Below are 26,101 nucleotides of genomic sequence, written 5' to 3' on the forward strand. Positions count from 1 at the left end.
CTCTCTCTCTCTCAAAATAAATAAGTGAACTTTAAAAGAAAGTCTGAGAAGTGAACATACACAGTTCAAAGCCAGTGTTGTTCAAGGGTCACCTGTATGCTACTGAGGAATTTTTACTCTCAGTCTGTGAAAGATATTGGTGTACATTTTTTTTTATATTGTCTTTGTTGTCTAGTTTGGGTATCAAAAAATACTAGCCTCATAAAATGAGTTGGAAAATGGTCCTTAATCTGTGGTAAAGAAGAGAAAGTATTCTTTTTCCTGGAAGAGATTATATAAATCATGTTAATTCTTCTTTAAATGTTTGGTAGAATTTTTCATTAAAATCATTTGGGCCTGAGGATTTCTTTCTAAGAGCTGTGAAGTCACAAAATATTAGTGATTATAGGGCCATTCAAATTGTCTATCTCACCTTAGTTGCATTTGGCAGTTTGCTGTTATTAAGCAGTTTATCTCAAACTTTTTAAATTTAGGAGTGTAAAATTTTTTGCAGTATTCCCTTATTATCTTTTTAAGGCCTGCAGGATTTATAGTGATATCCTTTAATTCATTCTTGCTATTTTGATTTGGTGTGTATTTTTGCTAGTCTTGCTAATTTTATTGACTTTTTTGAAAAACCAGCTTTCTGTTTCACTGATTTTCTCTATTATTTTCCTATTTTCAATTTCACTAATTTCTGCTCTTACCTTTTTATTTATTTCTGTTTGCTTTGATTTTATTTTGCTCTTCTTTTTCTAGTTTCTTGAGGTAGAAACTTATATTATTGGTTTGAGACCTTTCCTCATTTTTTTAATTTATAATTATTTTTCATGTTTATTTTTGAGACAGAGAGAGAGAGACATAGGTGAGTGGGAGAGGGGCAGAGAGAGAGGGAGACACAGAATCCGAAGCAGGCTCCAGGCTCTGAGCTGTTAGCAGAGAGCCCGACACAGGACTTGAACTCACAAACCGTGAGATCATGACATGAGCCAAATCATCACCTGAGTCAAAGTCAGGATGCTTAATTGACTGAGCCACCTAGGTGCCTCGGACCATTCCTCATTTCTAATGTAGATATTTAATGCTATAAATTTCCCTCAGCACATCTTTAGCTGTATCCCAAAATGTTGACAGTGTTTTTGTTTTCCTTTAGTTATATATGCTTTTCATTTGAAACTTCATGATCCAAGGATTATTTAAAAGTCTATTGACTCCCACAGGCTTAGAGATTTTCTCATTGTCATTCTTTTATTTGTTTCTAGTATGACACTGCTGTAGTCAGGGAAAACACACTTTATGGCTCCAATTCTTTTAAATTTGTTGAGGTTTGTTTTATGGCCCAGGATATGATCTATATTGGTGAATGTTTAAACTGGATTATGCTGTTGTTGCAGAGTGTTTTATAAATCTCAATTAGATTCTATTGGTTGACTGTATTGATTAGATCTTCTATATTCTAGCTTATTTTTTGTCTAGTAGTTTTATCAGTACTAAGAAGGGGGTGTTGAAGTCTTCAACTGTAACTGTTGAATTAATTTTTCTATTTTTCCCTTCAATTCTCTGACCTTTCACTTCATATATTTGAAGGCTGTTATTGGGTGCACACACATTTAGGATCAAGATGTCTTCCTGGTGGATTGAAACTTTTATCATTATGTATTCTTCTTTTTATAATAACTTTCTTTGTTCTGAAGTCTAAATTTCCAGATATTAATATAGCCATTTTTAAGTTAATGTTTGCATGGTATATCTTTTCTCATCCTGTTACTCTACCTATGTTGTTGAATTTGAATTAAGTTTCTTTGAAACAGCATGTAGTTGGTTCATGTGTTTTTTCAATCTACTGTTAATTCCTCTTATGATGGGTATATTTAAACTATTTATCTTTAAGATAATTAATGATAGCAGTTAAGTCCACCATTTTACCTGTTTACTATTTGTTGCCTCTAGTTCTCATTCTCCTACATTTTTTTTTTACATTTATTCATTTTTGAGACAGAGACAGAGCACAAGCCGGGGAGGGGCAGAGAGAGAGGGAGACACAGAATCTTAAGCAGGCTCCAGGCTCCGAGCTGTCAGCACAGAGCCTGATGCAGGGCTTGAGCTCACAAATTGCTAGATCATGACCTGAGCCAAAGTCGGTCACTTAACCGACTGAGCCACCCGGGCACCCGGTAAATTCTATTATTCTATCTCCAGATACACTGATTCTATTCAGTCATCTCCACTTAATGAGACCGAGCGCATCCGCTGTGACTTCTGTTTCTGCTGTTGTATCTTTTCAGTTCTCTCATTTCATTTGTTTTTGTAACTTCTACTTCATTGCTGGTATTAGCTATTTTTTTCTTTTGTTTCAAGAGAATTTGAAATTTTTAGGGCAGCTGTTTCAAAATCCATGTCAAATAATTCTAACATCTGATTTATCTCAGTGTTGGTATCAGTTAATGATTTTTTATTCATTCAACTGGTGATTTTCTTGATTACTGGTATGACAAGTGACCTTTTACTTTATCCTGGACATTTTGTCTAGTATGCTAGGAGAATGGGTCCTATTTAAATCTTTTTAGCAAGCCGTTACATTGTCTGGCCTACTTTGTGAGCTGTGGTTCCAGGGGCAGTTTCATATTCAGAGACTTTGTGTATTAGTTTGGTCAGCATGGTTTATCTGGAGCTGCCAGTACTTCTATTGGCCTCTGTGTCTGCTACCTGAGGAAGTGGAAGTGGTTTCTTTTTTTTTTTTTTTAATTTTAATTTTTTTTATATATGAAATTTATTGACAAATTGGTTTCCATACAACACCCAGTGCTCATCCCAAAAGGTGCCCTCCTCAATACCCATCACCCACCCTCTCCTCCCTCCCACCCCCCATCAACCCTCAGTTTGTTCTCAGTTTTTAACAAAAAAAGAGGTTAGAGTGGAAGTGGTTTCTAAAAGGCCAGACCACCAGGTATCTCTTGCTAGAGGCAGCGTGTGGTGGTTTCCCCTACCTGCGCCCTCTAGCTGTGCTAGTGTCTCTGGTCGGAAGATGTCAGTTGCCAGAGTACTGATCTAAAGAGGCTTCCTAGACCAAGAAGCTTGTTGTGACTGGGTCTCATCCTGTTCCTCCTTCTTGATCCAATTGGAGAGAAGAGCCTCAGGCTCACAGGGACAAAGAAGCTTCCCAGATGGGGCCACATTACTTCTTTAATATGGCTGATAATCAAAGAATTTAAAAAATTCATTTCAAATCTTACCAAAACTTTATGACAGAGTGAGGATTAAAACTTAGGTCTCTGGCCATAAGCCGATGGCTCCATTTATTAAATAAATAGTATCAGAAGCAAAGCATAATTATTAAAATATTAACTTGCTGTCTGTTTTCCTAACATAACTAGAACAGACACCAATACATTTTAGACAGTTTTTCAACAAATACTGATATGAACAGTTTGCCACCTGACTAATATTCTAGGTAAACAGAAAAATCAATTACCACACAGGCCAAGTATTTCAGCAGACTAACAGAGAAATGCAGTTTAAATACCAACAACACTGTTAGTCTCAGCAACATATTAACAGACTCCTCAGAAACTCAATACATTTCACAAGACCATCTGTGTGCAGAGGTGGGCAGGGTAACTGGCACTACTTTGCTTTGTGATTGGAAGAGAGAACTTCAGGCTTAGGATTTATATGCATAGGGGACCCAAAAGTAGTTTTGAAAAACAATTTTCATACCAATGGATTTAAATATGTTAAACACTAGAGAATCATGTATAACACTGACACAACTATTAAATCAATTTACAAATTAAACAAGATCTAAAAGACTTTAAAATCAATAACGTTAGCTGAATGGGACATATGTTGTCACTGAACTTGAATCTCCAGTTGAATTTCTGTTTGTGAATATAGAACACAGCTCTTTGAGAGTTGAGTATGCCTTTTATATGAAATCAGGGGATGAGATGTGAGACCTACTTCCTTCTAGCTCATACCTTGCCCAAATAATCACATGGCCCAGGACAGCATGCAGTCCTGGCAAGGGTAGGACTTACTGCGGTTACACCCACTTATTCCCACTGATTTTGAATAGATGATCTAAAACCAAGTAAGTACAGGGGCAGGGTCATCATGTGACAAAAACAGCCGTCCACCATGGGGGGAGGGAAGTGGGGACAATTTAAAATCTGGATTTACATGCTTTACCCACCTTTGCCCAGATAGCAGCCGACAGTCCAAGAACAGGGCTGATGGCCAGAATCACAAGGGTTAGCTTCCAACCACGTGTAAATCCCACTATAAAACCGATGAAAAATGTTGCCATTGACTGAAAGAACATTCCAATTTTGTCACCAATTCCTTCATTAATTTTGGAGACATCACTAAAAGAACAGACAGTGTTAGAAATAAATGTTAGAATTGTGAGCACAGAACTTTTCTCCTGAATCCAGTTAGTTGTGGTGTTTTAAGTGCAGGGTAATTAGTTTACATCTACAATTTTGCTTGGAAACATCCTCAGAAAGTTCCATGTTGTTACTCTACTGAACCACTCTCAGAGGACTTTGTGAGTCTGGCAGGTCTCCCTCATTGCTAGTCATGCAAATCCCCTCATGCCCTGCCTGGGTGGTGGGAACAAAAGAATACATAAGACATGGTTGCTGCTCAGAAGGAATTTAGGCTTCTAATTACTCCTGAGTTATGCACTAGTATCTCTGAGCAGATCTGATGGCGTCCCTTTTCATGTAAGTAAGAACAAGAACCGTGTCTGCGTTAGACACAAAACCTGGTACTTACTCCGTGAGCCGGGTGTTAAGCTCTCCAACATCATGCACATCAAACCAGCCTACCTCCTGTCGCATTATAGCATGAAAAAATTGTTTTCTGATTTTGAGTATTTGCCTTCCAGCTGCCAGGCACCAGAATGAAACTTGGATGTAAGCAGCAACCAGCACACCAGCACCGATCCCACTGTAATAATAGGCATACCTGCAAAGCAACAAGAACACTACACGTACAGTTTTCTGGTCACCACAGCTTTCCCAAACAGACTAATAATACTTATGTTTTCAGTCATCTGGCTATCTTTCCATCCTTAACAAATAAGGAGGGGTTGTAACAAACAGATTTGATGGTCGGCATCCAACTATGTCTATGCCAACCAACATGGTGGGTTGGTTAGGAGTGTGGTTTCTGCTTTGGCTCAAATCCCAGCTTTTCACTTATCTGCTGTGTAATCCTGGGCAAGGTGCCTAACCTTTCCAAACCTTTTCTAATTGGTGAAGTGCAGGTAAGAATAATAATGCCACAGTGCATGATATGCACTTGGGTCGGTGCCTGGAACACAATAAGCTTCAGAGTATATGCCAGTTACTGTGAAAGACTTGTGTGGTGCCTTGAGGCATCCCAGCATCAAGTAAGACCTACCACTGCACTCCTGTCTACTTCTATTGCCTCAGGATCCTTGATGAGCACTTTGAGGTGGTTTCTGCACCTTGGAGAATAGAAAGAAGTGACAGAACCTGCCAGAAAGTGGAACCAAGACATGGAAATTATCTCCTGACCTTGGGCCAACTAATTTGGCAGAACGTAAATGCCAAATAAAAAGTATTTTTATACTGTCTGCCCAACTAGGCTTTGTGAGTTATCCTAAAATGCTTAATGAATCAAATATCACTTCTTCCCGTTCAAACTCTAACAATAAAAAAAAAATGACCATCTTCTAAAATCAGACTCTTGATTATCTAGAAATAGTGAGTTTATGTCTTTTTGCTCTGAGACTTTATATTTTAAAAAGGCAAACAACTCTCACTTTACTACGCAAATTCTTTTTAGGTTAAAGACAGACATTCTACATGAAATAGGAGTTCCAATATTCCCATTTTTTAAAGTGCACTACTTGCTGTCTTCAAATAAAAAGGCTGGTATGAACCTTGAAGAAGTTACAAAAATAGCCATGAAATAACCAGGCAGTCATGGATGTTACTGTTTACAACTCTGTGTGTTCAGCCCAGCAGGAATCGTGGTAAAAACATCTTCCCCAACCTATACCTTGGGATTACAACGTACTTATCAGGGAAGATATAATTACAATACTAAATTTTAGTTAATAAATAATTTAGCAATTATTATCCAAGTGTTAATGATATAGCAAGAAACAGCCAAAAAGAAACCACATTTTGGAGCGCCTGGGTTGCTCAGTCAGTAAAGCGTCCGACTTCGGCTCAGGTCATGATCTCACGATTTGTGGGTTTGAGCCCCGCTTCAGGCTCTGTGCTGACAGGCTGGAGCCTGCTTCTGATTCTGTGTTTCCCTCTCTCTCTAAGCCCCTCCCCTGCTCGTGCTCTGTCTCTCTCTCTCTCTCTCTCTCAAAAATAAACATTAAAAAAATTTAAAAAAAAAGAAATTCCATTTAACAAGTACAATGCTTGAAAAGGACTTAACGTATTCTAAATAATCAGTCCATGTTAATTCAAACAAAATATACTTATATTTAAACATTTGTAAGATGATTATAAGACACTGTTTCATTTTCCTCGGTATAAAAAAAATGCTTTTCCCTAGGAATATTTGAAGGGCTTGCTTCTTATCTTTCAACATATGATCAAGATTCTCTATTTTCTTCAAATCTAACAGATGATTTACAGGATGACAGTAAAACAATAAAACAATATGTTCGTTATCTTCTGCTTAACAAACTCATACCTTTGGACATCTTTCATAAGCTGTTCTGAGGACCAAACTTCAAGATATATAAATCATTAACAAAAGCACCCTGAGATGAATAAAGGTCAGAGGGACTATATCTACACTGGGATGTTTTATTTCATTATTTAGAATTTGGTGCTGTGTTAAAGAAAAAAAATTGTGTTGACTGGTCTTATCATCATATCATGACTAGAAAAGTACAGGAAGCAAACTATTACAAAGCCATTGAAATTTGTGATTCTTAATTTAAGCACATTAAAAAAAAACACTTTGAAATCCTCTAATCTCATTGTGTATGATATTCTATATTTACAAGGCATACATAAATCTAATTTAGGCTTAACCTTAATTTTAGTTCATCTCATGCAGAAAATTCTTTTCTTAAAAAATAAAAAATTTTATGGGGCGCCTGGGTGGCTCAGTTGGTTAAGCGTCCGACCTCGGCTCAGGTCATGATCTCATGGTCTGTGAGTTCGAGCCCCGCGTCGGGCTCTGTGCTGACAGCTCAGAGCCTGGAGCCTGCTTCAGATTCTGTGTCTCCCTCTCTCTCTGACCCTCCCCCGTTCATGCTCTGTCTCTCTCTGTCTCAAAAATAAATAAAACATTAGAAAAAAATTTTTAATAAAATAAAATAAAAAAATTTACGCTATATCCTCCTAGAAAACTAACAGTGGTATTGTTCTCCAGTTTGACTCTTTATTCTAATAATTCAAAATTTTAAACACTGCTATAATTGGTTACAGAAAAGCTTAGGGAAACACTGCTATAATTGGATACAGAAAAGCATAGTAAGGAAAATGTCTAATTACGTGGTCATTTCCTCCTCCAGACGGTTGATGAAATATGAATCGTTGACAATACCTAGATCGCCACAAAACAAACATATACCATTATGTCTCTTTGTTCTCCATTAAAAATAAACATATAAAAATGAATCAAACTTGTGCTACTTAACAGTTTACACAAAAATTGGTCAAACTGATGTTTGAATTGTAAGTATCATGGCATCCATTCAAATCCTTCACTGTTGGCTGTTGCAACCACACACACACTTAATTCAGTGAAGCTGACTTGCAAGAAGAAACTCATATTTATTAAGAAGTAATCTGTCAGCTGGATTATTGGCGTCCATGAATTAAAATATTTTATGAAATATCACTCTAAGGTGACAGAGAGAAAACTCTTTTCTTAGGCCTCTGTCCTGATAAATAAGTATCAGCACATACACACTTGATACTAAAGCACTTAGTGCTTACAATCTAATGCTGCATTTCTCCAGCTTCTATTTTTATTTAAAAAACATAAAATATAAAAAATAATGTAATAAGCATGACTTTTTTAAAAAAACAAACAACTCTCACATTTTACTAAGCAAATTCATTTTAACACTACTGAGCAGTATTAGCAAATGTTGACATTTTTAGATAAGGTACATTAAAATTTTACCACCCCACACACACACACACACACACACACACACACACACACACACCTACTGTTCAAAATTTCAGTATGTACTTTTTCAGAGTTTTTTTTTTTTTCTGTATGCATGTCTACTCACACATAAGTACACAAATCACAGCCCACATTCAGTGGCCAATCTTCTATGTCAGTTTGTGTGTATTTATGTCTCCATTTTTTCCAAGCTGCATCTATTTCAGTTGTTTCCAATATTTTACTATTACAAGCAATGTTGCACTAAACATATCTGTACACATATATTATACATGAACGTATGATATATATTTTTATAGGCTAAATGATCATAATCAGGACTGCTGGATCAATGGGGAAGCACACTTCAAATCTTACAGTCTTTTCAAAAGCTATGTTATGTGAGGGGCTAGTTGAGAAGAGTTTGATTTTGACAGGCATGGGAAAGGGGAGGAAAGTTTTTGCAACAGGAGCAATGTGGACAAATGACCATGGAATGTTTGAGGAAGGAGTCAACCAGTTTGGCTGGGGTGTAGGTGTGCTGTGTGGATGGGAGACTGTGGATATGTGGCTGGAACGATCATCTGGACCCTGCAGGCAGAGTGTATAAAACTAATAGTCACTCAGTGGCTTGAGCAGCAGAGGACATGATTAGAGGTATGGTCTAGGATGACTTAGCTGCTAGCAATGTAGAAGATTAACTGAACTAGAGAGAGACCGAGCAACACGAGCTACTGCAATTATGTAAGCATAGAGGGTCTAAATGAGAACAGTAAAGAAGGAAAGTACCCACAAGATTCAGAGAACAAGAAGTTACAGGTTCTAGCAACTGCTTGAACAACCAAGGCCTCAAGTCCAAGCATCTGGAGAGTGGTAGTATCATGGTGAGAAATAGGTTAGCCAAAAGAGCTGATCTGGTCAGATGTGAGAAGACTACTGGTTCGGTTTCGAAAATGTTTATTCTGTGGTACCTGCAACATTCCACTGAAGATGTCTAATAGGTATTTAGACTATAGCACTCCAGTTCTGGAAAGAGTTCAGGTCTGAAGATGTAGGAGTCATGGCTAGAGGCCACAGCTGAATTTGGAAGGAAACAAGCCAACTCCTTAACTGTGACAACAGGGTGGCAGGTAAGCAAAAAGGAGTGAGAAAGCACAGAAACCCAGGGAAAACTATATTTAGGGGTAATAGAGAAAGTAAGGAAGTAATAAGAAGATGCAGAGATGTAGCAGAGAACCTTGATTGCTTCCTACTGATTATGGCAATGCAATAATGTGTCCACATTGATCTTTTAAGTCAGTTATGAGATTGCTTCTGCTCCATATTTTCAAGGATAAAATATTAAGCAGCTGCGTAAAGATTTTTCTCCACGTGTCTTAGAAGATCTCTCATTAGGGATTTTCAATCTTATTTATCTAGCCAGGAAATGCTTCTAAACGATATTTATTGTCGCCAGTGTGTATTACTACCAAATCAAGATAAATTTTCAAATCTAACTACAGGTCTGTTTTCTACTGTTTTCATTGCTACTACCAGTTTTCTCAATTCTAAAGGTAAGGAATCGAAAGAATTTCAAAAAATGTTCTTTGGCAATGGTGGCTTCTAGGGCCACAACCATTTTATACAGTCCATAAAGTAAAAAATTATGTTCAAGGTCAAAATTGACCCCTTTATGTTTGTGCACTACACTACACATGTGATATATATGTATCTATATATACATAGATATATATATAAAGAGAGAGATAGACATATACAGATATATATAGATATATATAGATTCAGTCATCAGAAATCAACCTTAGCAACAAGTGTCTTTTACTTGTGCTTCAGTAGTGTCAAAGTGTACCCATCAGCATAATGGAGTATTCAACGCATCTGAGAGAGACAATCTCTACTGACCAATGAAATAAAAATGCTATATACTTTAGACTCCCTCCAACTAACTTTTATTTTCCTCCAATCAATTCTTATCATTTGAAAGTTCTCTGGCCCGGAGATTTTTCCTGCCTCTATGAGCTTCTCACAAAATTCTCATCCTTAGGCATGCCTTCACAAAATCAGAACTTTCAAGCTGAAATGATCTTAGAGGTTATATGGTCTAGTAATTTTCACTTGTATGGGTCTCAGGGGTTACTGCCCAAACCAATAGTTATAAAGAAGAATATTTAAATAGTATCTAAACATTTATATTTTTTCCAGAGGGGAAAAGCCAGAAACTCTCTATATAACATATACATAGATATATGTGTGGATGTATAGATACATATAATATACAAATACACACACACAGACACACACACGCATTAACAGTATCAGCCAAATAATGAATACAGGAAAGCCAAACATTTAAGTACAGCTTTTGTTTTAATAAAACATTTGCTTAGACTCTTGACCACTTTTTTCTCTTCCTCTGGCTTCCAGAACCTCATTCTCCTGGTTCCTCCACCACTGTGATCCTTCTCCTTGGCCTCATTCACTCCTCATGTTCTCCCTCCCACTACACGCTGTTGTTTCCCAGAACTTCATGGTCTCTCCTAGGTGACCTTAGCCACTTCCACAACTTTAGAGACTTCCATATCTGGGCTGGAGTTATTCAAATTCTCTCCATCCTCAGAGTCAATGCTCTGGTTGAGGGTCCCATCAACCCTTACTTCTACACTATTAAGAGCTCCTAACTGGTTTATCTACTCAATCAGGTCTTTGCATCGTCACAAGATTTTATTTTTGCAAACAAAAATATAATCACACTGCTTCCATCAATAGCCTTCAATGACATTCGCTACATCAAGGATAAAGTCCAAGATCCCTAACATGTCATATTAGTGTCTTTGCAATCTTGTTACCATATCTACCTGACAGGATAACATTTTTGAAATGACAACCAATGAAATTCCAAACATTTTCTTTACCACCACACCTTTCCCATTTCAGTACTAGGACACTGTGCAGTCACTGTCTGGAGGGATGTCTGCTGCAGCATAAAAGAAAATAGTACCTAGGTTTCTTCTTGGCTTTTGTGCTCCAGAAGCCTTTGCCCTTGGGGATTAGAGAGGATACAGAGCATGACAAAGTATTCTGCTTAAATGTCATGAGACTGAGCCCCACCCTTTTAGACTAAAGAATATTTTCTACATACTGAGAAGATACTCAGTAGAGAAGTGATGACAGCTTTCTTCCTCCAAGATTTTATTCTTTCTCCTCCCTTTACCTGGCACACCTTTTACCACATTTTTTTCTTCTAGAAAAGATTCCTCCTCCATGAATGAGCCCAAATATGATCTCCTCTCAAATGGCTTACCCCTAGTAGAGTGATTCATCTTGTCAAGAACACATGACACATCACAAAATACATGACACATGTCACAGAGCACATAACACCAGATTAAATTTATTAAGTCAATGCTAGAGGTATGATAACCTCTATCTCCTCTTTCCACTCCCATCGTGTGAGTCCCTGCAGAACTGGACTGACTTAGCAATCTTTGTATCTTCAGTGCACAGCCTGCTCCACCTGCTATAACCCAGCCGAAAGGTTTACAAGTAGTTTCAGAGTCGCCACACACGCGGACCACTGCTCAAAATATTCCATCCAATCATTCTACGTAGTATTATGAGTGTCTCATATATTGTAAGATCAAAAAGAGATACAGTAAACCAGTACCTTACCACCTAAGCAAGACTTCAGAGAAACCTCAACTCAACAGTGCCTACCACCATGACTAAGGACTCCATACTACTTAGGGATCATATTACATTGCATTTTTATCTGACCCAAATATGTAAGTACATTTAATAATTTTACCTACCGCACACTTAAAAACAGTATGAATAAAAAGAATGAGACATAAGTACATTTGTGGCTTCCTAACTGGTGAAATGAGACTGTATCATAAGGGTGATTTTCTGACCATCTTCCACAGAGTCTTTGTGCTAGGCACTATTCCAGATACCCGGGACACAACCTAAAATGAGGGAGTGACTTTTTTCTAATCTTGTTGGATTTCTGTGCAAGCAGGAAATGTTTTTACTTTCAGGTCCTGAACTTCAAGTGATAAGGCACTCACTGTTGAAATATCTGTGATAGCTTTTCCAGGAACTTCCTCTTTTTCCCCTTATTCCTCTATTCCCCTTTGAGAAGCTGTAATAAACAAGTAAACTAATAAATTAACAAGATCATTTTTGAGTAACAAATCTTATTGCATCAAGCAGCAATATACTATAGTGACTTTCAGGTGGGATGGGGACAAAAGTTCTTTCTTAGGGAGAACTGAATGATACAAAGCCATTAGAGAGAGATGGGCAAGTTCGCAATGCCCCAAGCCAGGAAAGAGATGGGAGTGCTCACAGAACAGAGAAGGATGCTGCAGGCGGGATGTGCTGAGTAGGCAATAAGCAATGAGAATGATGGGCAGGAGGGGCCCGGTCATATGGGCCATATTGGCCAATGTAAGGAATCTGCATTTATTCCATGCAATGGAAAACCACTGGGAGAGATGTGACCTGACTTGTGTTTGTAAAGCTCACTGTGACAGTGTGTGGAGAACTGGATGCAGGTGGGCAAGAGTGGGGTTAGGATGTTAGAGTCGTGTAGGCAAGCGATGAGGCTATCTCCAGGATAGGCTGTGGCCAGGGTTATACGTGGTAGGCTATATGTGGAGTGACCTCGGCATTGCTGCCAGGTGGTAGCAGACCGAGACAATCAGGAGATCCTGGCTCTGGACTCCCCCCTGACACTGTCAACCAAGGAAGCCTCTCTGTGAGCTGTTTTACTTGGTGAAGTTCCATGAGAGACATTATTCATGTGGTGGGTTGGGGGTTGGTGTCTGATTGAAGAGCTAGTAAACTGCATAGTTAAATGATCCACAAGGTGCATCCTAGCTCAAGAACACTATGAGAACAATTTTTATACTCTTCTGGCACCGGAAGTCCCATCAACCACATGCCAGAGAATGTGGACCTTTGGCCTTGGTGATTAATCCCTCAGGCATTTGCCCACAGTAGGGCCTGACATTCAGAGAGGTTGGGCTTACTTCGGGTGACGGATGACTCCAGGAGCCACATTATCCTCCCATGTGCTGTCTTCACACCCCTGACCTGCAGAGCTGTACCTCATGGCTGACCTGCCTGACATACCTGTAAGCAAATCTACAGGGTGGCATCTTAGGGAGAGAAAAGACCAAGGGAAAAATTGTTTGCCACAATTTTAGACGAGTTTGAAAGCTGCTAGTACAGTGGACAAAACACCAGACTAAAAGGCTCTGCCAAATAGCAAGCAACTCCATTGTGACCACATCACTTCAGCTTCCCTGGCCTTCCTTTCTACAGCTATCAAATTATGGGTTTGGGCCAATTTCTAGGCTCTTTTTGCCTACAAAATTCTATGATTCAGTCTTTCATTAGGTTTATCCCATTTCTTAAGTATCTAAAATAGGTCACATAGTATCTGTGTGTCTTTTTTTAGGCTGTCTTTATAATATATTGTGGAGACAACATTGTAGCTAATTTAACTTTTTGATTGGAAAAAGCATTCTCTGATACTAACCGCCCCCCCACCCAAAATCTGGCTGTTACACTATTACTCTAGCAAAACTACCCATATTTTAGTTTTAACTCAAACTTTAAAAACTGCCACACTAAACAGCACACTTCGAATATATTGTCAAAATTTCATACTCAATTTTCCAGACATTTATCTCTAAAAACTGTTCCAATGAAATGGTTAGTGGCAGAGGAAAGCCTTGAGCAAATGAAAGAAAACGAATCCTTTATGAAAAATTGTATGAAATACTTAAAATTTATATATTATCTAACATTCTAGTTTGGAACATACACATAATGCTGGCCTTGGGGGGACACATGGCAATATTTTCTTTGTGTACATCAAAGTCTTAAAACACACATTCAAAACCTGTACATGATTTATACAATCATAGTTTAAGCAGCAAAATACAGATATTATTTTGAAGACAATTTTACAAATAGCTTTCCTGATCCTCATGAGTTTCAGAGCAGGGGAACAGAAATGTTAAGTATAATGAAAAATATGAAGATAAGCTCTTTCCACTTTGCCCCCTTTGTGTCTGAATGATGAACTTGTACTAGAATTTGAGTGGCTCACGTTTTCTCCATTCCTCAGTCCACAATCTGGTAGGAGACTAAACAGAACCGACCATAATACAGTTATGGAAAAAGGAAAAAGCCAGCAATGTGGATATACCATAAATGGAAACATTAGAGACAATAAATAGTCAAGAGTTTATTTAAAGAGTATCTCTGGGTGATAACCACCATAGGACATGACAAATACCCTCCATGTCCCTTAATTTCTGGATCAGAATGTTATCTTCAGTGTCTTCCTTTCTGGGTGTCCCTCTGTTTCCTTCAGTGCATGGGCTCGGGACCAGTCTGCATAGGTTCAAATCCTCATTACCATCTGAATGACCAGAGGCAATTTAAATGTATGTAACCCTCTGGAAACTTGACAGTTTCCTAACACGTCAAGTGTAGATAATAACTGTATCAATCTTATGTGCATGAAAGGAATAAAGGAGTCAATGCATGTAATGTACTAAGCACAGTGCCAAGCACATCTCAAATCCTCAATAAATATTAGCTTTAGTTATTGTAAATAATTCAGTCTTTTCTCAAGGCTTAAGGTTCCCACTCCTTCTACTCTTCCCTGTGTCCTATTCCAGAAGGTTTAACATTCCTTCCACTCAAATACTGCCAACTCTCTGTCCTTTTCTGTATGCCAAATTTACTCTTATTTCTTCAAATGCCTGGACGTCATTTACACTTGTACCCAACCAGTTACCTTAGACACAGCATGTCTAAAATCGTAATTGTCTTTATCTGGTCTCACTTCCAGAGAATCATCAAACTCATGAGGAAAATGAGAACTCATAGAATACTACAGAAATTCAGCAGTGCTTAAGCTTTGTTCACCACAGTAGTATGGCAGGACCAGAGAGTTCCCTAGGCCCAAATCATCAGAGATTTTCAGACAAAGGAAAATTCTAACTATTAGATTAAGATGGATGGGAGTAGGGTGTCAAGAAATCAGGTACACAACAAAAAGAACAGGACAAAGGCCAGTGTCTGATAATCAGTACAAGGCATCAGGAGAAGACCCCTACAGTGAGTCTATTGTAGCAGCAGAGAAGGATCTGCTCAAAGTTTGTAGAGCTATCTAGTTAAATCCAATGTTTAGTGTAAAACAGCAAATCTAAGTCTCCTCTAGGCAAGAAATACTTCTTATCCAACAAGCAGGCTCTGTTACTTACGTCTACCCCCATGGAGAGGTAGTGAGGTTCTACAGGGGGAAAGGCAAAAAGAAGAAAGGTCAGAGAGTGTCAGGGGTCCTAGGAGTTCCATAGATTGACTCTTCCTCCAGAAACATCAGAGAGCTCATTTGCCCACATCTCTAGGACCAGCATCAAAACCTTAAATCTGTCCCCCCTAGATGATCTGATATCTGGAAATCTGAATCTACAGATGAGCAGGTTAGTGACAGGGAACGGAGGGTCCCAGACTAAAAATTAAAGTAGAGACTGCATGCTGCCTTTGAGATGACATGGAAGGATATATAGCAGGGAGTGGCAGTAATGGGTACTGATGAGAGAAGGTTATTAACTTATTTTTTACCTAATATTTATTTTAAAATAATTTTACTTGTTATACAGGACATGTTTATTTTGTGCATGAGAGAGGTACTATGCCAAACCTCGTTATCACCTCCTCTTGGAAGCCTCCCATGATTCCTATATGTGGAGTCGAGTGTCCTTCCTGTCTTTTCCCAAGCATTTTGTACATCTCTGTATCACAGCACTAATCATATCCAACTACATTTGTTGGTTTGCTTGTCCATTCTTATCACTACACTAAGTCTCTTGGGGGTTGGGAATGAATACTTAGGATGTATACTATGACTGGCACAAGCAACACTTTAATGCAAATTTACTGACTGACTGAAGATGATAACCCCCTACTTAATTCCCCACCTCAGAGACTGGCAACCTCTTACTGGAATGAGAAAGTAAATGTTTTAGGCTTTGGGTATGATATAGTCTCTGCCATACCTATTCTACTGTACCAGTGTGGTGTGAAAGCAGCCACAGAAGAATGCAAATGAATGGGCATGGCTGTATTCTACTCAAACTTTACTTACAGATACTGCAATTTCAATATCATATAACTACCATGTGCCAAAAAAACATTATTCTTTTGATTTTTTTTTCCAACGATTTAGTTCATAAGCAATACAAAGAGGCAACAATCCAGATTTGTCCAACAGGCCATACTTTGAGGATCCCTGCTTTTCTGGAAAGGCATGGCTAGTGGTCCACAGTTACCAAAGAAATGCTGCTGATAGGGACAATTATCCACATCTGTAACAGGTGCTGAGTAACTCTGGGTATGTCCCAAGCTTTAAACAATGATAAAAAATAAGCAAGTATCACAGAGTTCCATAAAGATGAAATGACATAGGGGCACCTGGGTGGCTCAGTCAGTTGAGCGTCTGACTTCAGCTCGGGTCATGATCTCATAGTTCATGAGTCCAAGCCCCACGTCAGGCTCTGTGCTGACAGCTCAGAGCCTGGAGCCTGCTTCAGATTCTGTATCTCCCTCTCTCTCTGCCCGTCCCCTTCTAGAACTCTGTCTCTCTCTCAAATAAATAAATAAATACATCTTTAAAAATTAAAAAAAAAGATGGAATAATATAAAGAACCACATCATCATGCAAATTATGTGGGTTCACTTGTGAGCAACATGGATTACTAGTTTACTGATGATGTTATAACAGTAATTAATATTTGTTGAGAACTTTTTTATTACTAGGCCCTATTCTTTGAGACTTAAGTGATGAATCCATTAAATTCTCACAACCACTCCATGAAGTAGGTTCTACTGTTACTAAACTTTTTTATAGATGAGGAAATTAAAGTATGAAGAAATCTCCCAAAGTTCAAAACTAAAAAAGGTTATAGGTGCGGAGTTTTACAGCCAGGCAGTCCAACTCCAGAAAGCCTGCTCTCTAACCAATGAATATTGTACCTCTTAAAAGCCTGACAGAAGCATACTTCAAAGTTTTCCCAAGACTAGAAGAGTGAGCTAAATGGGAAGGATGAGCAAGGAATGCAATGTGAACTACAACCCCAACTGGAAACCATGTGATGCAGGCATCTATGAAGATGAAGTCCCAGTTACCAGCCCATGAGGTGTGGTAATGCAGGCATTCTCCAGCCTGGGAGACTCTGATCAGCATGCAGACACATGGGCCTATGAGGGAGCTAGGCTCCACAGCTGGACCACCACCGGGGAACTCATGCACGTGATGCAGTAACTTAAGTCACATTACTGTCCCTCTTAACCAGTGTACAGGAGGTCCAGGTAAAGCCAAGACATAGTAAGGATTAAGTACTTGCACTTAAAGAAATCAATTGTTTTTTTCATAAAGAGGTAATTAATATCTGGGTGATGGAGATACAGTGTATCAAAACATTAATGCAGTTATTTTTTATATATATATATGAAATTTATTGTCAAATTGGTTTCCATACAACACCCAGTGCTCATCCCAAAAGGTGCCCTCCTCAATACCCATCACCCACCCTCTCCTCCCTCCCACCCCCCATCAACCCTCAGTTTGTTTTTTGTTTTTTTTTTAATATATGAAATTTATTGTCAAATTGGTTTCCAAAGCATAAGAGACTGTTAAAAACTGAGAACAAACTGAGGGTTGATGGGGGGTGGGAGGGAGGAGAGGGTGGGTGATGGGTATTGAGGAGGGCACCTTTTGGGATGAGCACTGGGTGTTGTATGGAAACCAATTTGACAATGCAGTTTTTTAAAAAAGACCACTGGACATTACAGTAGTTGAGTTTGCTATGACCTGTCAGAGTTCAGCTCTGTTAGCTCAGGCAGCCATTTAAGGATCTGCTCTTCCCAGACTGGGCCAAGCTTCAAGTTATTTTAATAGCTCAATATTTCATTATTAATATACATGATATCAGCAGCTGTCCCTTTATGTAGTGCATGCAGGTGCACAGCATGATTGGTATGATACCTCCCACTCACATCGTTAGATCAATGTGTATGTCTGGACTTCATAAAAAAGTGAGTAGGATCAGAATGGGTAAAGATGTACACATAAGGTCTGCTGGGCTACAAGAGTACTATAAGAATTGATTCTCCCACTGTATGGTGGTAAGAGAACGAACTCCAAAGACTACTGCCTACTACAGCATGCACAGGAATCAATCAATTTAGAGAGCACTGAGAACTTCCGTTGGGTAAATGGTAAAATAGAAAGGCGTCAATTCAAAGGTGGTATATCTTCTGGCAGGTCCTTCTGAATGCCATTTACATAATAATACATAATACATAACAATTTTACATAGCTCAAACATACTATAAAATTTTCTGGCCCAACTCATTACCTGCATTCACAGAATTGAAGTAAGCCTGCCTCAGGGTAAACAGTGTGTTCTTCAGAATTACCAAGAAGGGGCTCCCAGGACTCCTGGACAGGTTCAAAAAATCCATAAATACCCCAAATTTGTATGAATATTTACATGCATATTTCTGGGGAAAGGACTTATAACATTCGTCAGAGACTTAAAGTTGAAAAAGCGGTACCACTATAGTCTCAAATGTATTCTCAAACAGGTATTTTCAATATTTCTACCATTTGAGCACCCACGAGGTTGTAAGTCTTTGGGAAGTTTAGTTTAAATCAATCAAGGCTTAACTAAAGGTGGCTTGGAATCTCAGAGCTGTCAACCAGTCCCTCCTCAATCAAGTATGAGCGTAAGAATGTGATTCCCAAATAATTTCAATAGTCCCTTCACTTTCCCACTCTCCTGGAGGTCTGTTTTAGACCTCTTTTCTTTATCAGCCAAATGTCTTGCTTCCTATTTCACTGAGAAAAGTGAAATAATCACAAGAAACCTTCCACAAATTCTCACCTCCTCATCAACTCAGCTTTGGGTACTGTCATTCAAATGTTCTCTATTCCCACCTGTTACTGTGGATAAATTCGTGCTCCTACCTAAAGCAAGCATTTCCTTTTGGGCATTAGATTCCCTCCTTTCTCAAGGATATCACTCAAATAAATCTCTTCCCTCTCTCTCAAGCATCACTTTCTCCTCTCTTTCGGATCATTTCCATTAGCATACAAACAAGCTATTATTTCTTCCATCTTAAAACAGACAGACAGACAGACACACACACACACACACACACACACACACACACCCCTTATCTTGGCCACATTTCTCCATTTTAGCATGTTTCCAAAGAGCCCAACCTGTGACAATACCCAAAATTAAGTTTCTGGTATTTACTGCTCAAAACACTACTCTCTCTCTCCACCCTCTGTATCTCAATGATAACTGCATCCAGTTCATCATGTTTCTCAAGCTAAAAATTTTAGAATCATCCTGGACTCCTGTTTCTTATACCCATATCCAGTATGTCAGAGAATCTCATAACTGATTTCTACTTATCATTCAAGGTCCAGATTAAGTAGTTCCTATACCTCTTCCAGAAACTTCCTGGCATCTTTCTGACTTTACAGAGCTCGGCCTTTTTTTTTTTTTTTTTTTTTTTTTTTTTTATGTATCTCTGCCAGCTCTTCCCAAGTGGATTCTAATGCTTGTGAATATTATCTTCTCAAACTCATTACTAATATGTACTATAGCTCAGGCCCTTCAATCTTCCCCAGAACTAAACACATTAGTGCGTTTAGTAAGGGCTCCACAAACATCATTTTTAAGTGACTGATTTTCCTTCAAGCTTCCAATAAAATCAGTACCACAAACAATACTCACTTTCACCAGTTATGTTTAGAGTAGTTAGGTTTCGTGAAATTCCTGCATTTGCAAAGCTGTCCGTCATGTCTCCAAAAACCAGCATCATGAGAGGGAGTGCAGCTCCATGGATGATGGCGGCCACTGTCCCCACCAACATATAGAACCTATCAAGCCAATTTGAATAGCGAAACTAAAAAAGAAAGAAAGAAAATGTAAAGAATAGGAACAATTAGTACAGTTTCATGAATGGTTTGCTCTACTTCCCAAATAAATCCAAAATCCAGACATTTTTCAGACTAGTACTACTATATCAACCTGGTCCAACATAAACTATTACAATAGACTAATTAGAAATGGGCATTTGAGGGCTGCCTGGGTGGCTAAGTCAGTTAAGCCTCAGATTCTTGATTTCAGTTTAGGTCATGATCTCCAAGTTCGTGGGATTGAGCCTCACAATGGGCCCTGCACTCACAGCATGGAGCCTGCTTAGGATTCTCTCTCTCTCTCTCTCTCTCTCTCTCTCTCTCTCTCTCTCCCTTTCTCTGCCCCTCCCCGCTTAAATTAAATAAATAAACTAAAAAAAAAAAAAAAGAAATGAGCATTTGGCTCTTCTATTGAATTCTGACCTACTTCTTCATATTGGACTCATTTTGTCTTCTTTTCTCACATGAGGATTGATGAGAGGGATGGGACATTTTGGGAAACTGTAAAAGTCTTTAACGGTACAATAATAGAAATATGTACTGGGGCGCCTGGGTGGCTCAGTCAGTTAAGCATCCGACTTTGGCTCAGGTCATGATCTCACAGTTCATGAGTTCAAGCCCCGCATTGGGCTCTGTGCTGACAGCTCAGAGCCTGGAGCCTATTTCAGATTCTGTGATTCCCTCTCTCTCTCTCTGCCCCTCGCCCACTCACACTCTCTCTCTCTCTCTCTCAAAAAATAAACATAAAAAAAAGAAATATGTATTTGTTTCTCTGCTTTCCAAGAATAGAAAACACTTCATCTCAAGATTTTTTTTAACCAAGACAAATCTTGATTGCCAAAAGTTCCTGTGAGGGCACCACTGAGGAAACATTTTGTTGCTTTATGAAAGTGGCTTGGGTTTAATATCTGCTGCATAATGAAAGTAGCACAAATGTAAAATAATTTTAATACAATTAGGACTCGATAGTGAGAAGGAAGAGGAAAGGAAGAATCAGTTAAATGCATGCTTCCCCAAAAGAGATTCTGGCCATAAAAGATAGAATAAGGCCATGATGACTGACTAGTACAGGTCTAAAAAGATAGAATATGGCCATAATGACTGACTAGTGCAGGTCTGCATAGTCTCTTTAATTATAGGCAAGTGAAAAATAAAGAAAGACATCTCAGGGCGCCTGGGTGGGTCAGTCAGTTGAACAGCCAACTTAGGCTCAGGTCATGATGTCGTGGTTTGTGGGTTCAAGCCCAACAGGCTCTGGGCTGACAGCTCAGAGCCTGGAGCCTGCTTCGATTCTGTGTCTCCCTCTCTCTCTCTGCTTGTGCTCTGTCTCCCTCTAAAATAAATAAACATTAGAAAAAAAAAAGACAGACTTCTCTGTATCCAAAAAGTGATGACAAGAAGAAATAGTAACGGGACCTGGCTTGGGGCTCTAGGACAGTCCATTTGAAAAGCAATCAATACTTCTTTACATTTAAGGAACTAGGTTAGGACTGAAAGAAAACCAAATGAAAGAAAACAGAAACAAAAACACAGACAGGATGAAGCCATCTGTGGGGGTTTTGAATAAACAGGCGGTTGTCCTGTGGATTCATGACAGTCAGCAGGTTTGTAACCTAGAGAGGAAACTGGGTAAAAAGTCAGAGGTCTAGGAAGGGAACATAAACCAAAACAAAGATTAATATCAGGCAACGTAAAAGACACAGCAGCAGAAGTAAGGTTTTAGAATTTACATACACTTTACAAAGAGACAGAAGCCAATCCTAAAGTTAGCTAAAAAGGAACTTCAAGTGGTAACAAATACAAATAAGAACCAAATTGACAAGTGGAGAAATAAAGAGCAAAACAGTTCTTGGGAGTAGTGACTGGCAGTCCATAAAGCAGGGAAGAATTAGTGAAGCTGAGTTATAAAATCAGCAAAAATTCAAGTTTGGTGTAAGAAGAATGTCTAATATATACTTAGGTATTTGCATTTAATATTTTTCTAGCTGTTAAAAGTGTAATCAAGTAAGCTTAAGTTTGAAGTAATGACATAACCATAATCTATAACATTCCATAATCTAAAAACATTATCCTCTTTACAAATTTAAACAGCGAGAATATTTTTTTTGGGCATTTTTTTCCCTATTTCATTGAAACACAGGCTAAATTTTGTCATTACTTATTTTGTCTTAACTACGCATTCATCCATCTCCTTAAAAAAACACCTGGGGTTCCTAGGTAGTTCAGTTGGTTAAGCATCTGACTCTTGCTCTCAGCTCAGGTCATGACTGCAGGATTGTGGGATTGAGCCTCACATCGGGTTCTGTGCTGAGCCCGGAGTCTGCTCGAGATTCTCTCTCCCTCTGCCCCTCCCCCCCAGCTCTCTAAAAAAAAAATACAGGGAATGCAAACAGGTGCAGCTGTTCTTGAAAACAGTGTGGAGGTTCTTCAAAAAATTAAAAGTAGAATTACCATATGACCCAGCAATAGCACTACTAGGAATTTATCCAAAGGGTATAGGAGTGCCGATTCAAAGGGGCCCACGTACCCCAACGTTTACAGCACTGCTTTCAACAATAGCCAAATTATGGAAAGAGCCCAATGTCCATCAACTCATAAATAGATAAAGAAGATGTAGTTTATATATACAACGGAATACTACTTGGCGATGAGAAAGAATGAAATCCTGCCATTTGCAACAATGTGGATAGAACTGGAGGGTATTATGTTAAATGAAGTAAGTCAGAGAAAAACAAATATCATATGTTTTCACTCATATGTGGAATTTGAGAAACTTAACAGAAGACCATGGAGGAAGGGAAGGGGAAAAAAAGTTTCAAACAGAGAGGGAGGCTCTTAAATAAAGAGAACTGAGGGTTGATGAGGGGTGTGGGAGAGGAGCACTTCAGTGCCGATGGGCACTGAAGAGGGCACTTGTTGGGATGAGCACTGGGTGTTGTATGTAAGTGATGAATCATGGGAATCTACCCTTGAAGCCAAGAGCACACTGTATATGCTATATATTAGCTAATGTGATAATACTTTATACTAAAAAAATTAAGTAAACAATACTGGAGGTCCTTGGGAATCTCAGGAGGAGAACTCTGGGAAAAGATGGGGCCTCTTGCAATTGTAGAGAGGGGCTTGAAATTCTACTAGTAGAAATGACCTTTTTTGTTACTCTAAAATGGTGAAATGGGAAAAATAAATAAAAAATACATTTACCAACTGTTTATGGCCTCTAGATTTTATACCCTTCTTAGGAAGACCTTTTCCAACCTGCACTCATGTTCTCTTTTTGAAATTTTATGGTTTATGTTCAACTCCTTGATACATGCTAAATCTTTGGATTTAAATCTTTGAGGCACCAAAAAGGAGAGGATGTGGCAGGAATCTAGCTTTTCTTTGCTAACAATTTGTCAGTGGACCCATGTTTTCTCCCTCTTCGTTTAAAATGTCACCTTTGCCAGAAAATAAAATGCCATGTGTAAAAACACAAAACAAAATAACAACAACACACACACACACACACACAAGAAGAGAGGGTAGAAGCCATTTATCTTCTCTTAGAGACTCTATAAAAGTGGGCAAAATATCAAATTCCTCAGTAGAGGAAGCAAAGATAACGGACACTCTCATCACCACTCCCATATGATATTTTACCTCCAAAACTAATGACTGGCCATGATAAAAACAAGAATAAATGTAAATATTTACTCAATGTGTACCCAATGACTAATAAAATCCAGATAAATACTAAAGGAGTAAGTCCTGCCTTCAGAGTGCTTAAAGAGAAGGAGTAAGGCAAAGCAAAAGAGTATGTGCAATCTACACTCTGCAAGCTATGACAGCACAGCATATACAGTCAAGCAGACACAAGACTGAGCAAATGGTCATTGCCTCCTTTGTGGAAAAGCCTCACAGAAGAGGTTATACTTCCTCCCAGCTTTGAAAGTTTAGCATGTGTTTAGAAGCAAGAAGAAAGGTATTCCAGCCGGAAAGTAGGCATAGCAGTATACTCAGAGGAGATTGGGGTGTGAGGTGTAGAAGGAGCAATAAAAAGCTGATTGCCTTCCACTGAGATAACCAGAAGAGGCAAGGGTTTGGAGGGAAGGAGCACAGAGAAATCTCATTTTGTGCTATCTGACTGCTCATCCTGAAAGAGCTATCCAAGAAGCACATGGAGAGAATTCAGAGTTTGCAACGCAGTTTTGTGATAGTAGCGTATGTAGCAGAAGTCATGGGAGTGGGTAAGATCATCCAGGAAGAGAAAAAGAGTGACTGATATTAAGAAAAATTTGAAAATAAATAGAGACAGCATGTTGACTGTCCTTTTGATAATCTTGGGGCAAAAGGAAAAGCAAGAGAATGGACACCAGAGGGGAATGTCACATTCCCTCTGGGCAACTATTTTGCGAAGTCTTACACATGTTTATAAGTAAATCAGTCAAGGAGATGACTGGTGAAAATATAGAAGGAAACTGAGATGGGGCAAAATCCTAAAAAACAAAGCAAACAAATGTTTCTTTGGAACCTGAGGAGAGGGATCATGGGTGGATGCTATAACTAATGGGTGAAACAAGATTTCCCATGATGTCCCAAGACAACTCATAGTTGTGAGGGGGCAGAGATCCATCTACAGTGGAAGAATCCAGTCTGTCGTCACCTTAACCAAGCGATCAAACCTAGCATTGTAGAAAAGGAAAAAACACTCTGACATTTGAGGTTTCCAGATGTGGTAAGACAAGAAGTATACAGCATCCCCTACACAATCTTCTTACCACAAACATTTAATGTGTATGTATTTAGACCTAACTTTCAGCACATTCAAAATGTAAGCCATGGAAGAACAAGTTAAATGATGCCATCAGGAAGCAATACCTCACCTCTAGAAGGTGAGGTATTCTACAGGACAACTAGTATAGTCTTTAAAGCATGTCAATATAGTTTTAAAAGAAGAGAAAACTTCTAGACTCAGAAGACACAATATCTAAATGTCATCACTGACTAGATCCTATTTTGAACAAATCAACTGTAAAAGACATTTTTTTGGAGATAATTGGAAATATTTGAATATGAACTAAACATTACATTAAGGAATTATGATTCATTTGTTAAATACGATCATTATGTTTTATAGAAAAACTTTGTGTAGGAACATTTTTGATATATGTAAGCAATTACATATGAAATATCACAAAATCTATAACTTCAGGTGAAATGTGTGGTAAAATTTTAACAGTTGTTAGATACAGACAACGGCTATATGGGCCTGAATTTTACTGTTCTACTTTTCCATGTGTTTGAAAGTTTTCACAATAAAACTTGGTAAAGGGAGAATGGTTCTCAAATAGGCAAAGATATACCTCTTCAACTCAAACTAGAAGAAATGAGCTAAGAGTAAGCACAGATACAAACAAGTTTCCAAGGATAAGGACAAAGTTGACAGAGTTTAGAACCTCCTGTTTACTTGGGACATGAGTCAAGATGTCTCAAGAAAAGGTGGTAAGATTTGAGGAAAGTGGTAAGTACAATAAGGCTAAGCAGGACAAAACCCTCAGTGAAATGTCTTAGCTCTGTCACTTACTAGGAAGGAGAGTTTGGGGAAAATAATCTCTTCATAATGCCTTGGTTTCTATATTTATAAAATGAGGAGAATATCATATATGCAGAAAAACTCACATAGCTGTTATGAAGATGAAAATGAGATTTAACTAAATAAATTTTTATTAAGAATACACTATGGTAATATATAATATATTCAGGTACTGTTATTGGTTTAGGAAATGTAAAAATTAAAAAGACTTCAGTAGCTTACAGTGAAGGGGACAAAAAAAAAGTAACATATCAGGAGAAATGTAACACAGAGGTATAAACTAATTATAATTGGAACCCTTTAAACACAAGGAAATGGAAAACATTTGGCTAGACATTGATAAGAAAGAGGGGGACAGGAAGCCATCAAAATCCTTGAGGAGAAAGCAGGCAAAAACCTCTTTGATC

General features: G+C 38.5%; 1 protein-coding gene across 7 annotated transcripts in view; it reads right to left on the reverse strand.

Moving 5' to 3' along the window:
• The window catches only part of ABCB1 (ATP binding cassette subfamily B member 1), a 234,141-nt gene that overhangs the window by 75,212 nt on the left and 132,828 nt on the right, over positions 1–26,101 (reverse strand). For 6 of the 7 annotated variants that reach the window (NM_001171064.2, XM_019814933.3, XM_045041350.1 and 3 more), the window contains 4 exon segments: positions 4,172–4,343; positions 4,756–4,947; positions 7,476–7,527; positions 19,935–20,106. In NM_001171064.2, coding sequence (NP_001164535.1) covers positions 4,172–4,343; positions 4,756–4,947; positions 7,476–7,527; positions 19,935–20,106 — 588 coding nt within the window. 7 annotated transcript variants of the gene reach the window in all.

Source organism: Felis catus, chromosome A2 (assembly GCF_018350175.1).
Source record: "Felis catus isolate Fca126 chromosome A2, F.catus_Fca126_mat1.0, whole genome shotgun sequence".
NCBI lineage: Eukaryota > Metazoa > Chordata > Mammalia > Carnivora > Felidae > Felis > Felis catus.